This window comes from Hemitrygon akajei, chromosome 3 (genome assembly GCF_048418815.1).
Source record: "Hemitrygon akajei chromosome 3, sHemAka1.3, whole genome shotgun sequence".
In the NCBI taxonomy this organism is placed as follows: Eukaryota; Metazoa; Chordata; class Chondrichthyes; order Myliobatiformes; family Dasyatidae; genus Hemitrygon; species Hemitrygon akajei.
The window spans coordinates 185,601,340-185,616,956 of record NC_133126.1 but is presented as its reverse complement, the minus strand read 5'-3'; the positions used below and the strand labels follow the sequence as shown (position 1 = coordinate 185,616,956).

The 15,617-nt window shown below is 43.1% G+C and overlaps 1 protein-coding gene and 1 non-coding gene across 2 annotated transcripts in view; one reads left to right on the top strand and one right to left on the bottom strand.

Moving 5' to 3' along the window:
• Positions 1–15,617, top strand: part of cp (ceruloplasmin) — a 63,296-nt gene that overhangs the window by 32,244 nt on the left and 15,435 nt on the right. Inside the window, exons 9-14 of the mRNA XM_073041575.1 lie at positions 961–1,181; positions 7,617–7,767; positions 8,611–8,823; positions 11,641–11,842; positions 13,790–13,929; positions 14,215–14,343. Coding sequence (XP_072897676.1) covers positions 961–1,181; positions 7,617–7,767; positions 8,611–8,823; positions 11,641–11,842; positions 13,790–13,929; positions 14,215–14,343 — 1,056 coding nt within the window. The remainder of the gene's footprint in view (positions 1–960; positions 1,182–7,616; positions 7,768–8,610; positions 8,824–11,640; positions 11,843–13,789; positions 13,930–14,214; positions 14,344–15,617) is intronic.
• Positions 11,491–11,564, bottom strand: trnat-agu (transfer RNA threonine (anticodon AGU)). The gene has a single exon. It is a non-coding gene; the product is annotated as a tRNA-Thr (tRNA).

Sequence of the window (15,617 nt, the reverse complement as noted above, 5' to 3'; positions counted from 1 at the left end):
TCCTACAATTTAAAATTCTAATCTGTGGGTTTAAAACCTTCCCTGACCTCACCTGCCCCTGGCGTCTGCTCCTGATCTCACCATGGTCTGAACTCACCAGGCTCTGATTTCACTTGGTCTTGGCCTTAACTGGTCTCGGTCCAGTATCCCCCTGACATCACCTACTCTTGGCCTCACCTTGTGCTGGTCTCACCTGCTCCTGACATCACCTGCCCCTTCTCCTCACCTATCCCTGAATTCAACTGGTCTGGACTGTACCCACCCATGACCACATCCTCTCCTGACCTCACCTGTCCATGACCTTATCTGGTCCTACCCACACCCGTCCCTGACCTCACCTGGTTCTGCTTTTATCGTTCCCTGACCTTACCTGCCCATGATCTCATCTTACACTGATCTCAACTGGCCCTTCCCTGACCCAACTATCAGAGAGTCCCACATTCGTCTCATCTGCCACATGAATGGAGGTAAATCATCCCAGATTCCCTGTGTTGATTCAGAAAGAAGATTGGTCAAGGAGAAGGAATGCCAGTAACAAGAAGAAGTGCTTCCATGTTCTTGATTTCTCTTCCTCTGTATCTATCTCTGTTCCTCCACATATCCCTTATTCTCTGTGTCAGTGGCTGTGGCATTTGTAGTCCAAATCCTGGGCTATTCAACCTTAAAAATCCTCTATCGTCCCTACAGCTCCACCACCAACTCACCGCCCCCCCCCCCCCATTCCATTTCACAGAGCATGGACATTTTTAAAATTGAAACTGCTGCATAAGTTCAAGACAATAGGATTATTTTAATAGGATACATTTAAGTGTTAGCTGATAAAATAATTAAGGACATTAATTACACCATCCATCAGTGAAGCATGGGACGTAGATCCTCATCCCATGACAAATGTGCTGAATCTTTTGAAGGGTTTTGAAATGAGTTTTAATGGCTTTGAAATGAACATCTACTTTGCAGAGTATGTGGGACAGCCTGCCCGATCGCCCCATGTTTCGCCTGGTCAGACATTTATTTATCAGTGGAAGATCCCCAAAGATTTTGGGCCTGGCAAGGATGAAGCTGAGTGCCTGACCAGACTGTATTACTCGGCAGTGGACCCCATCAAGGACAGCAGCTCAGGTCTGGTTGGGCCCCTCATTGTCTGCAAAAAGAACGTGTTGGATTCAAAGGGCAAACAGGTACCATAAGTGTGTTGATGACTCCCAGTTCAAATTCCACATGGACTTCACACCAATGTCAAGAACCAAGCTAGAATCAAATCCATAAATACAAAATCTTCTTTTTCCCTCGTAAAGAGTTCTTGCAAGGATCAAGAATCAACCTGTTCACTGTATATGCATGTATTACCGACATGCAAAATAAAAGCAATATTCAATAATATAAAGAATAACAAGTTTTATAAAAATAATACTAGAAGTATGGATATGGAATAAAATGTGTATAAATACATAGATACTAGCATATACAGTACAGTGAAAAAGTATATCATTGGACTCATTGATATATCATTCAAAAAATCATTGGACTCTGGCAAAATTGCAAATTTCATTCCACTCTTTAAGAAAGGAGGAAAGCAGCAGAATACAAATTATAGACCAGTTAGCCTGACCTCAGTGGTTGGGAAGGTGTTGGAGTCAATTGGTAAGGATGAGTTTATGGAGTACTTGGTGACACAGGACAAGGTAGGACAAAGTCAGCATGGTTTCCTTAAGGGCGAATATAGCCTGATGAACCCGTTGGAATTCTTTAGGGAGATTACAGGTAGGATAGATAAAGGGGATGTAGTGGATGTTGCATATTTGGACTTTCAGAAAGCCTTTGACAAAGTGCCACACTTGAGCCTGCTTACCAAGTTAAGAGCCCATGCAATTACAGGAGAGTTACTGACATGGTTAGAGCATTGGCTGATTAGTAGAGGGCAGCAAGTGGGAATAAAAAGGTCCTTTTCTGGTTGGCTGCCAGTGACTGGTGGTGTTCCGCAGGGGTTGGTGTTGAGACCGCTTTTTAAAAAATGCTGTATATCAATGATTTAGATGATCAAATAGATAGCTTTTTTGCCAATTTTGCAGATGATATGAAGATTGGTAGAGGGACAGGTAGTGTTGAGGAAACAAATAGGCTGCAGAAGGACCTAGACAGATTAGGAGAATGGGCAAGAAAGTGGCAAATGAAATACAATGTTGGAAAATGCATGGTCATGCGTCTTGGTAGTAGAATTAAATGTGCAGACTGTTTACTAATCAGGGAGAATATCCAAAAATCTGAGATGCAGAGGGACTTGTGAGTCCTTGTGCAGAACACCCTAAAGGTTAACTTGCCGGTTGAGTTAGTGGTGAGGAAGGCAAATACAATGTTAGCATTCATTTCAATAGGTCTTGGATATAAGAGCAGGGGTGTGATGCAGAGGTTTTATAAAGCACTGGTGACGTCTCACATTGAGTATTGTGAAAAATTTTGGCCTCCGCATCTAAGAAAAAATGTGCTGGCATTGGAGAATGTCCAGAGGCGGTTCACAAGGATGATTCCTGGAATGGAAGGGTTATCATACAAGGAACGTTTGATGGCTCTGGGTCTGTACGCACTGGAATTTAGAAGGATGAGGAGCGATCTCACTGAAACCTTTTGAATGTTGAAAGGACTAGACAGAGTAGATGTGGAAAGAATGTTTCCCATGGTGGGGGAGTCTAGGACAAGAGGGCACAGCCTCAGGATAGAGGAGCATCCATTTAAAACGAAGCTGCAGAGAAATTTCTTTAACTTGTTTAGAGGGTGGTGAATTTGTGGAATTTGTTACCAAAGGCAGCTGTGGAGGTCAGGTCGTTGTGTGTATTTAAGGCAGAGACTGATAGGTTCTTGTTAGGACACAACATCAAAGGTTATGGGGAGAAGGCTGTGGAATGGGGCTGAGGAGTGGATAAAAGGATCAACCATGATTGAATGGCAGAGCAGATTTGATGGGCTAGGTGACCTAATTCTGCTCCTATGTCTTATGGTCTTATATATAGCTAGGGTGCCTAAGACCTTTGCACAGTACTGTGTTTGTCAATATGGAAAGGATTGAGAATGGCACGAGTGGACCACCGCAGGAGGGGTGTAGAGCTGGCAGAGAAGGAGTGTCAGGGGTGGGGGGGGGGGGGGTTGTGGCACAAGTGCAGACACACCCAGCTCTAAGACACTGGCCAAAATCATTTGACTCCAAATAATTGGCTTATTGATCATTACAGAGTGTCTCTCTGGTGCTTCCTGCTCCCTCCCTTCTCCCTTCCCCTTTCCTAACCATGCCCTCTTCCCACTCTCGGTCCACAATAGAGACCCATATCAGAATCAGGTTTATCATCACTCATCTATGTCATGAAGTTTGTTGGGGTTTTTTTGCAACAGCAGTACAGTGCAATACATAAAATTATTACAATACTGTGCAAAAGTCTTGGGCACCCCAGCTATACATATGTATGTGCCTAACACTATTGCACAGTACTGTATGTCTAATACAGCATAAACAACATTACAAAAAGTGGTTTAAATTGATTACAGTGCAGTGCTGTGACTGAAGTAATAGTTAGGGGAACTATGCACAATTTGTTATTATGCACACTTGCTTCATTTCAAAGTAATATCAATGTGTGTGGACATATGACAGTGTTGGCACGACTGGATTAGCTTATTGTCATATACACCAAGGCATAGTGAAATTCATTGTAATTCCTTGTTTCCCAGATGATCACAGAGTTCGTGGTAATAATACATACAAATGCAGCGATAAATGTGAGCGCCAAGCAGCAGAATGGTGAAAAGGTGGTTATGTAAACTGAGGTAGTGCAAAAGTGACAATTACGGAATAACTGTGAGAGGCAGAGTTAAGAGACCAAGACTGTGGCACTACCTCCGGGAAAAGGATGTGGATGAGGTGATTGGTCCAGAAGCCTGATAGCAGTGGGGAAAATGGAGCGGGGCGGTAGCAAGATGGAGTCAAAGTGAGTGGATAACTTCACTCACCCTATCACTGAAGTGATTCTACAAGCTATGGACTCACTTTCAAGGACTCTACAACTCATGTTCTCAGTATTTATACTTTTGATTTGATACTTGCAGAATTTGTCTTCTTTTGCACATTGGTTGGTTGTCTTAGTGTGTTTCATTGGTTCTATTCTGTTTCTTTGTATCTAATATGAATGCCCACAAGAAAATGAATCTCCAAATATGGTGTACTTTGATAAAAATTTACTTTACACTTTGAAATTTGATCCAGCTCAATTCAATTAATTTAATAATTCTGGAATGAAGTGTTAACAGTAGTAATGACACCTATGCAAATTCCAGAGTATACAATGGTCCAGTGGTTCAATTGTTCAATTTAGTATCAGAGAATGTATACAGTACAACCTGAAATCCTTACTCTTCACTGACACCCATGAAACAGAGAAAAAAAATGGTGTGCTGTTCAGGTCATCTCATTATAGGAAGAATGTAGAGGCTTTGTAAAGATTGCAGGAAAGGTTTACCAGGATTCTGACAGGATTCGAGAGTACAAGGAGATCTTCGACAAACTTGGGCTGTCTTCACTGTAGAGTTGGAGGCTGAGAGAGACGTGATAAAAGTTCATTAAATTATGAGAGACATAGATAGAGGATGCAGTGAGAATCATTTTCCTAGGGTAAAAATGTCAAGTATTAGATGATATGCATTTAAGGTGAGAGAGGAGCTTCAAGTCAAGTCAACTCAAGTCAAGTCACTTTTATTGTCATTTCGACCATAACTGCTGGTACAGTACATAGTAAAAACGAGATGACGTTTTTCAGGACAATGGTGTTACATGACTGAACTAGACTGAACTACGTAAAAAAAAACAACACAGAGAAAGTTACACTAGACTACAGACCTACACTGGACTGCATAAAGTGCACAAAAACAGTGCAAGCATTACAATAAATAATAAACAGGACAGTAGGGCAAGGTGTCAGTCCAGGCTTCGGGTATTGAGGAGTCTGATAGCTTGGGGGAAAGAAACTGTTACATAATTTGGTCGTGAGAGCCTGAGTGCTTTGGAGCCTTTTCCCAGACAGCAGGAGGGAGAAGAGATTGTATGAGGGGTGCGTGGGGTCCTTCATAATGCTGTTTCCCTTGCGGATGCAGTGTGTAGTGTAGATGTCTGTGATGGCGGGAAGAGGGACCCCAATGATCTTCTCAGCTGACCTCACTATCCACTGCAGGGTCTTGTGATCCGAGATGGTGCAATTTCCGAACCAGGCAGTGATGCAGCTGCTCAGGATGCTCTCAATACAACCCCTGTAGAATGTGATGAGGATGGTGGGTGGGAGATGACTTTCCTCAGCCTTCGCAGAAAGTAGAGACGCTGCTGGGCTTTCTTTGCTATGGAGCTGGTGTTGAGGGACCAGGTGATATTCTCTGCCAGGTGAACACCAAGAGATTTGGTGCTCTAAACAATCTCCAGCAAGGAGCCGTCGATGTTCAGTGGGGAATGGTTGCTCTGTGCCCTCCTGAAGTCAACAACCATCTCTTTTGTTTTGTTCACATTAGGAGACAGGTTGTTGGCTCCACACCAGTCCGTTAGCCGCTGCACCTCCTCTCTGTAAGCTGACTCATCGTTCTTGCTGATGAGACCCACCACGGTCGTGTCATCAGTGAACTTGATGATGTGGTTCGAGCTGTGTGTTGCAGCACAGTCGTGGGTCAGCAGAGTGAACAGCAGTGGACTGAGCACGCAGCCCTGGGGGACCCCGGTGCTCAGTGTGATGGTGTTGGAGATGCTGCTCCCGATCCGGACTGACTGAGGTCTCCCAGTCAGGAAGTCTAGGATCCAGTTGCAGAGGGAGGTGTTCAGGCCCAGTGGGCTCAGCTTTCCAATCAGTTTCAGAGGGATGATTGTGTTGAATGCTGAACTAAAGTCTATGAACAGCATCCGAACGTATGTGTCTTTTTTGTCCAGGTGGGTTAGGGCCAGGTGGAGGGTGATAGCAATGGCGTCATCTTTTGAGCAGTTGGGACGGTACGCAAACTGCAGGGGGTCCAGTGAAGGGGGCAGCAGGGTCTTGATATGCCTCATGACGAGCCTCTCGAAACACTTCATGATGATGGATGTAAGTGCAACAGGACGGTAGTCATTTAGGCAGGACACTGAAGACTTCTTCGGCACAGGGACGATGGTGGCGGCCTTGAAGCACGTTGGAACGGTGGCGCTGCTCAGGGAGATGTTGAAGATGTCAGTGAGAACATCTGCTAGCTGGTCTGCACATCCTCTGAGCACTCTACCAGGGATGTTGTCTGGTCCAGCAGCCTTCCATGGGTTGACCCTGCACAGGGTTCTTCTCACGTCAGCTACAGAGAGACACAGCACCTGGTCATTTGTAGGAGGGGTGGACTTCCTCGCTGCCACATCATTTTCCGCCTCAAACTGGGTGTAGAAGTTATCCAGCGCATCTGGGAGGGAGGCATCACCTGCACAGTCAGGTGGTGTTGTCCTTTAATTGGTGATGTCCTGGATGCCCTTCCACATGCGCCGTGTGTCACCGCTGTCCTGGAAGTGGCTGAGGAGATGTGTGGAGCAAGATTTTTACCGAGAGCGTGGTAGGTGCCAGGAATGGGTGTCCAGGGCTGTGGTAGAAGCAGACATGATAGTGGGATTTAAAAGGCCAATAGATAGACACACAAATAAAACAGGCATCAGAATCAAAATCAGGTTTAATATCACCTGCATATGTCATGAAATTTGTTGTTATGTGGCAACAATAAATTGCAATAAATAATAATAAAAAACTGTAAATTACAGTAAGATATATAAAGTTAAATTAAATATAGTACAAAAAGAGAAAAGAAAACAAGTCAAGAGATGGTGTTCCTGGATTCAATGTCCCTTCAGAGATCGGATGGCAGAGGGGAAGAAGCTATTCCTGAATCATTAAGTGTGTGCCTTCAGGCTTCTGTTCTTCCTCCCTGATGGTAGCAACGAGAAGAGGGCATGTCCTGGGTGATGGGGGTCCTTAATGAGAGATGCCACCTTTTTGAGGCGTTGCTCCTTGAAGATGTCCTGGATGCTGGGGAGGCTAGGGGCCATGATGGAGCTGATTGAGTTCATAAATGTCCATGGCTTACTTTGATCCTGTGCAGTGGTGCCCTACCCCACCCCCATACCAGATGGTGATGCACCCATTAAGAACGCTCTAACTGCAGAAGGGATCAAAATCATGGTCAGACAGAAAATATTTATTTTAATTTGGTATCATGTTCAGCATATTCATCATGGGCTGAAGGGCTGTACTGTTCTATGTTCTATATATCAAACAGTGATAAGAACTCACTTGCTTTTGTGATGTCTGTCAACCAATGACATTTCTTGTCTGCATACTGAGTATGTAGCTCCACACGTATTGTGGTGCAAATGTTTAGCAAACCTTTTGGTTCAGGGTCAATTATGGATGGATAATAAATCACGGACTTGCCAATAACCCTCGCGTCGTGAGAATAAATGTATTAAAATGTTTCTTAAGTTGTAAATGAGATGCATTGAAAAGCGTAAATTTTACAGTGGCAGGAATTGTAAGCTTGTTTTTCAATTCATTCATCCATCTTCATTCATCTTCGTTGTTCATTTCTAGAAAAACATGGGCAAGGAATTCTACCTGATGGCGACAGTGTTTGATGAGAATCTAAGCTGGTATTTACAGAATAACATTAACAGATTTACAACCAAGCCTAAAACTGTCAACAAAGAAGATGAAGACTTCCAGGAATCAAACAAAATGCACTGTGAGTCTCTAAGATGATCAAAAGGGACCCATCTGGTTATATCCCTACAAATGAATGAATGACTTGAAATGAGATATTTGTGTACAAAATTGTGCTTGGCAATTGGTTGCAGTTGTAAGGTTCAAGGATTTATTGGCTACAGATAAAATTGATGAGAGACTGGGATTGCTCTGTGAGTCATCATAGGCTGAAATATCCTCCTATCTTGCAAGGAACCTCCAAGAGGATCACAAACTTGTCGTAGGGTTTGGAGGCTTTTGTGTCTCAATAACCCAGAGAGCTTTGATGGCTGGAGTCACGGCTTTATGCATTGGCTCTTGATAGGGTCATCCATGTCAACAGGTCAAAGGGTAGAGGCCAGTGGTTCAGGGGTTCAGCTCAGGGCTAACAACTCTGACTGGAAAAACAAAATTGTTACAGAAACAGTAATGAAGATTCCTTCTACATTAGAGATCTCCCCTCAGCCTTCAGAGAACACAACCCAGTTCAATCATGTCATGACATTTGTTGTTTTTGTGGCAGCAATGCGATGTTTGATGTAAAGTTACCATAAATTACAATAAAAAGGAGTGTAGAGGAGAAATAGAGAGGTAGTGTTGATGGGTTGATGGTCCATTCTGAAATCTGACGGTGGAAGGGAAGAAACTGTTCCTAAAACATTGAATGTGTATCTTTAGACTCCTGCGCTTCCTCCATGACGGTAGGAATGGGGGGAGGGGGGGGCTTGTCCCTGATAGGTTTTATTTAACTGATTTGACACAAGAGTGGTCTGAAATCTGTTATCTACTTTTATCTACTTTTGAGAAAGCCTTCTCATTTTCTCTGTAACGTGATTTTTTTTAGCAATCAACGGATATATGTACGGCAATCAACCAGGCCTGACAATGTGCAAATCGAATAAAGTGTCCTGGCATTTGATTGGCCTGGGCTCAGAAGTCGATATCCATGGCATTTACTTCCAGGGCAACACCTTCACCAGCCAAGGAATGCGCAGAGACACGATGAATCTGTTCCCACACATCTCGGCCACGGTCATCATGCAACCTGACAACCAAGGTAGAGACATCCAGAATTTTACCTTGCCACTGACATTTGTAATAAAGTTAAACAAAATAGAAACTGCGGCTTGACGGTTTGAAAGATCCAAATCTCTATCTAAGGTAGAGCAAATCTGTTTAAGTGAATCTTCCTCTCCATCAGAATCTGTCGCACTCTCATATGCTAAATGTTAACTTTGCCAGCAGCAGTAATAGATGCGAGTTCGATTTCAACATTTAAGACCATAAGACATAGGAGCAGAATTAGGCCATTTGGCCCATCGAGTCTGCTCTGCCATTCAATCATGGCTGATCCTTTTTAACCCTCCTCAGCCCCACTCCCCGGCCTTCTCCCCGTAACCTTTGATGCCATGGCCAATCAAGAACCTATCTATCTCTGCCTTAAATACTCCCAGCGACCTGCCCTCCATAGCTGCATGTGGCAACAAATTCCACAAATTCACCACACTTTGGCTTAAGAAATTTCTCCGCATCTCTGTTTTGAAAGGGCGTCCCTCTATCGTAAGGCTGTGCCCTCTTGTTCTACACTCTCCCACCATGGGAAACATCCTTTCCAAATCTACTCTGTCTAGGCCTTTCAATATTTGAAAAGTTTCAATGAGATTGCCCCTCATCCTCTTAAATTCCAGTGAGTACAGGCCCACAGCCATAAAATGTTCCTCCTGTGATTTCCTTCTCATTCCGAGAAGCATCCTTGTGAACCTCCTCTGAACCTTCTCCAAAGCCAGAACATCCTTTCTTAGATGAGGAGCCCAAAACTGTCCACAATATTCAAAGTGGAGGCCTCAGCGCCACATCCCTGCTCTTGTAGTCCAGACCTATCGAAATGAATGGAAAAGCCATGATCATATGCACATAACAAACAAATAATGTTATGATCTCGACACTTGTTTTTATGTTTTCTATAGCATCTTCTCCATAAGGTTTATTTGAATTGATGTACAGAATTTTGAAAAAAGCAGGGGTATGGAAAACTAATTCAGAGGATCAGCTTACTGAATATTTGGGCAGGCCTGAGAGATCACATAGTCTACTACTCCCGTCTGTGTGTTCTTCCCTCTTTCCCCCAATTTAGCTTCTCTTGTGAAACATTTGGACCCCAGACTGTGACTGTGGGCTCTGTTTTGGACACCCTTCCTCCCGAAGAATATGGTCTTCACTAACAAGAATCCAACAATTCTTGATGATTCCAACAAGAATCATCAAACTAAGCCTGAGCTAGCTGGGCCTGGCTAAATACCTGCACGAGAAGTGGTCTAACTAAAATGTTGTTCCCAAGTCTGAGGTTATAATCACTGATTTATTGTGCCTTCTTTCCAATATTGTTCCTTCTTGATGAAATCTTGTACAAAATAGTGATTCCACATTATTCATATCTAAGATTGCCATTTGATCAATTCTACAGAGAGAAGTTGAACTGGTTCATGGTCTCCCATTATCTAATCACTGCCTTAAACAAATTATCAGCTCTTGCTCTAAGTTAGAGACAATAGACCAGTTTATCCCACTGTGGTGCTGTTAAGTTAGGGAATATGATTTAGAGACATAGAGCACTACAGCACAGAAACAAGCAGCTTGGCCCATCTGGTCCATGCTGACCTGTGTTTCTGCTGATTCTCATCTACCTGCACCTGAACCATAGCCCTCTATATCCCTCTCATTGTACTGATCCAACCTTCTCTTAAATGCTACAATCAAACCTGCATCCAGTACTTCCATTGGCAGCTCGTACCACACTCAAACGATCTTCTGAGTGAAGAAGTTTCCCCTCAGATTTCCCTTAAATATGTCACCTTTTACCCTTAACCTATGTCCTCTGATTCTAGTCTATGTCTTACCTGTTTGATTTGACCATATTGCCATACTCCCTGTATCATTCTTAATTGCTTCTGTCTTTTTTTTTGTTCCTCCCCTTTTCTCAGTGTGTTTGTCTCTGATGCTCCCTCTCCTCTCTGGGCGAGAGATGGCTGGAAGGAGCTCCTGTGCATTTATAAGCCCGGGAGGCGATCCTGGAAGAGCGCCATCCTGGGCCATTGGAGCTGCCCTCACTGCTGTCCTTCCTGTCTCCTGCACTCCCATCATCTCCCTTCATGTCCCACTCTGCCTTCCGTTCTTCATTCTGTCCCTCCATAACCATACTTGTCTCCATAATCCTTCCCCTTACTCCATGCCAAATGTCAACAGCGAAGGACCAAGGCACAGTTCGTAGAACCGACACCTCGCAGTTCCAGTGCCTTCCCAGGGCCCAGGGCCTTCCACATCCCCAACTGTGAGGGAGACTGGTGAAATCGGAAGAGAGTTGATGTTATTAGGGGGGCAATGTACATGGGATCAAAGTCAATAGGTGCTTGGTGGTTGCTGTGAACTCAGATTGAAGATTGAAAGATTAATTTATGTGTATCGCAATATGAAAACATATAGTGAAATGATTTTTTTTGTGTTAATGACCAACACAGACCAAGGATTGTGCAAGGGATAGCCTGAAGTATCATCTTGCTTTTGGTGCCAATATTCCCACAATTTACTAACCCTAACCCAGATACCTTTGAGAAATGCCAGGAAAATGGACCATCCGGAGGGATGAAGACAGTGGTGGGAATTGAATTTTGTTTTTATGCTAATTGCTGCACTATAGTGCCATTCCTAAAAACATACCACCAGTGGTAGGCACTGCTGAGATTTGAACTCAGGATCTCCTGTTTACTAGACAGGCGCTTTAACCAACTAAGCCACAGTGCCAGCTGCATGAGGTGAAAGGCCTGTTTGTTTGCTATAAGATACCATTATCCCTACTTTGTGGCATTGTCTTTTGCAGGCACATTTGAGATTTCCTGCAAGACCACAGACCACTATGCTGGAGGAATGAAACAGTTTTACAAGGTGGATAAATGTACATGGTTCAGCTTTCCTGAAGTCTACCATGAAAAGAAGTACTACATCGCAGCAGTTGAAATTGAATGGGATTATTCACCTTCAAGGAAGTGGGAACTGGAAAGACACATGTTTCATGACGAAAGGTGACTCTTAGGCTATGTGCAAGCAGATGGAATTAGTGTAGTTTGGCACTATAGTTGACATAGATATCCTGAGCCATAGGGCCTGTTCCTTGGCTGTACTGTTTCATGTTGACAAAAAATAGCCACGAATACAGTACAACCTTAATATGTGCCTCATCACACCATGGTTTCTATGTATAGCAGGCATTATCATGTTTCCCAAACAGATATGTTCCCCATGCTTCATTGCACTATAGAGGGCGAAGTCAGAGACGTAAGAGATTCTGTAGATGCCAGAAATCTTGAACAACATGCACAAAATACTAGTGGGACTCTGCAGCATCTATGGAGAAGAAGAAACGGTTGCCATTTTGGGCCGAGACTCTTCATTTCCTGATTCCAGCATCTGCAGTCTTATTTGTCACCATTTAATTACCACAGCTGGTGTATTAATTGGACACTGTGAATTGCCCCTTGTGTTAAGATCTGGGGACGTTGAGAATGTGAGGAGAAATCAGAATCAGGTTTAATATAATTGGCATGTTGTCATGAAATTTGTGGTTATGCAGCAGCACTACATAATGACTATATATATATATTTAAAAAGTTAAATTAAATAAGTAGTACAAGAAAGAGAAAAATAAGTGAGGTAGTTAGTGTTCATAGGTAGTTAGTGTTCAATGTCCATTCAGAAATCAGATGTCAAAGTGTAGAAGCTGTTCCTGAATCACTGAGTGGGTGTCTTCAGGCTTGTGTACCTCCTTCCTGATGTAGCAAAGTGAAAGAGGGCATGTTCTGGGTGATGGGGGTCCTTAATGATGGATGCTACCTTTTTGAGGTATCGTTCTTTGAAGGTGTCTTGGATGCCGGGGAGGCTAGTTCCCATGATGGAACTCATTGAATTTACAACCCTCTGCAGTTTAGTTCGATCCTGTGCAGTGACCCTCCTTCCTTACCAGACAGTATGCACATAAATAGGATTAATGGGTAGTCTGCTGACTCAGTGGGTCAAAGGGCCTCTTTTCTGGCTGTGGCTGTCCATGATTCTAAGGCCAAAAGGGATGTAGACAAAATGGCTAGTAATAGAATATTAATACCATCACCCTGCGTCGACATGTTTAATGTAGAGTATTATCCCCTGATGATTCATAGTCAGACAAAGAATGTGGCACAGAAATGTAGGTAACAGGGCTTCTGCCTCATGACACCAGTGAAGCAGGTTCAACCCTGACTTCCAGAGCAGGCTTTGTGGAGTTGGTACCTTCTCCAAGTGATTACACAGATTTCCTCTGGGCGCTCTGGACATGTTGGGTGTAGGTTAATTGCCGTAGTATCTCGGTGAACAGCAGAGTCTTGGGGGGTTCATGAGAATATGAGCAGGAAAGATCACAGAGGAAATTATCGAGGAAATGCGATTGCTCTGATAACAAATCAATGCACACAATGCCATATTGAAAAAGATGAAGATATTACAGTTTTGGCATCTGCATTTTTTATTTTTTGAACATTTTATGTGACTAAAAACTTAAGAAAGTTGTTATACAGCAAACAATGGAAGGATAGAGAGGATTAGGGTGAGTCCTTAATGACTGCAGGCAATCTGCCTGGAGTGAATAGAAGATCCAGAAGCTACCACAGTCTGTTTGGTAGAACTCAGTGAGGTAAAAAGAACAAAAGGGGCAAGACCAGGGGATGATTTTTTACCTTTTCAGAATTTTACTTATTGAAGGACCAGGAATCATTACAGTTGAGGAGAGAAGCGCGTCTTGGTGCAGGAATGTGTGTGTTCCGCTGAGGTCAGCTAACCTCTCATTTTCCTTATATTCCATTTGACTGATTGGGACCACTGGATCAGAGCCTCAGGAGATCTCTTGTCCAACAGAAGTGTACCTCATTACAAAGTCCTATCGATGTGAAGCAGATTCTTTGCTTTTATTAACATGTGTATTTCTGTGCTTCCAATTTTAGTCCTGGCAAGCCTTACGTAGTTCGAGGAAATGTGACCATTGGGTCTAGGTATAAAAAAGTAGTTTATCGGGAGTATACTGATAAGACATTTACTAAACAAAAGGAGAGAACTGCAGAGGAGGAACACCTGGGGATTCAAGGTATTCTGCATGTTTATTGAATAATTTTTTCCTTTGGTACTTGCTCTTTTGGAAGAATCTGTGTTGTTGGTGTCCTGCGCTTATTGATGCATTTATATGACTTCCTTAGGAAAGGTAGTGATTAATGCCCAGTTTGTATGTGAATGTGGCAGATAATTAATATATATGATATACCTCATCTGTTAGAGTTATTTTCAGGTAATATTCCCTGTTATCCCTTTAATGATGTAACTTCTGTTTTCATAACCTTTATTCCGTTGATTTCTCTTTCCCCTCCTCCCGCAGGCCCACTACTACATGGGAAAGTCCACGATAAGATCAAAATTGTTTTCAAGAACCTTGCTTCAAGACCCTACTCAATTCATTCACATGGAGTAAAGACAGAAGGCTCTGCGGTTAAATATACTCTTCCAGGTAATGATTCTTTACCATGGTTATGGTCTGTTTTGTATTTCAAAGTAAATTTATTATTCAAGTATGTATATGTTATCGTATACTACCCTGAGATTCGTTTCCTTGTGGGCATTTACAGGGAAAAAAGAAAAACAATATAATTTTCCAGAATTTCCATTTTCAACCCGGAAATGTGATTCACTTTGGGAGGTTGAATTTAAAGGCAGAATATAGGGTTAATGGCAGGATTCATAACAGCGTGGCGGAACAAAGGGATCTTGGGGTTCATGCCTCTAGGTCCCTCAGAGTTGCTGCACAATCTGATAGGTTTGTTAGGTAGGTGTATGGTGTGCTGGCCTTCATTAGTACGGGGACTGAGCAGTGACATAACGTTGCAGCTCTAAAAAAAACCCTGGCTAGACCACGCTTGGAATATTGTGTTCATTTCTGGTTGCCTCTTTATTGAAGGATGCAGATGCTTTAGAGGGGGTGCAGAGGAGATTTATCAGGTTGCTGTCTGGATTAGACTGTCTGTCTTATGAAGATAGGTTGGGTAAGTTAGGGGCTTTCTCTTTGGAGCGACAGAGGATAAGAAGTTACTTGATTCTGGTGTACAAGATGAGAAGAGGCATAGACAGGATGGACAGCCGGAGACTTTTTCCCAGGACAGAAGTAAAGTGTAGAGGAAATGTAAGAGGTAAGTGTTTTCACAGAGAGTGGTGGTATGTGGAACGTGGTGGTAGAGGCAGATACAATATGAACGTTTAAGGGGCAGCCACATTGATGATAGAAAAATGGGGGGCTATGTGTGAGGGAAGGGTAAGATTAATGTTAGGTTAAAAGGTCAAAGCTACATTGTGGGCCAAAGGGCCTGTACTGTGCTATAATATTCTATGTTCTAAGAAAAAACTGTACGTAAACCCCTCAATGAGGACTGGTGTGTGTTCTCCCATTCTCCGTCCTGAAATCCACAATCAATTTCTTACTGACGTAGAGTGAAATATTATTGTTGCAATGCTATTGAACTAGCAATCTATCTCACTCCCGTACGCCTCCTCATCACCATCTAAGATTCTTCCAACTACAGTTGTGTCATTGGCAAATTTGTAGACGGTGTTTGAGCTGTGCCTAGTCAAGGGTGTAAAGAAAGTACAGCAGTGGGCTAAGCATACATCCTTGAGGTGCACTGCTGTTGATTATCTGCGAGGAGCTCATGTTATTTCCAATCTGCACTTGCAAAAGAGGAGCTCCAAATTTGGGAATGGGTAGTTTGTAGGAAGTTCTCCTGATTCTAG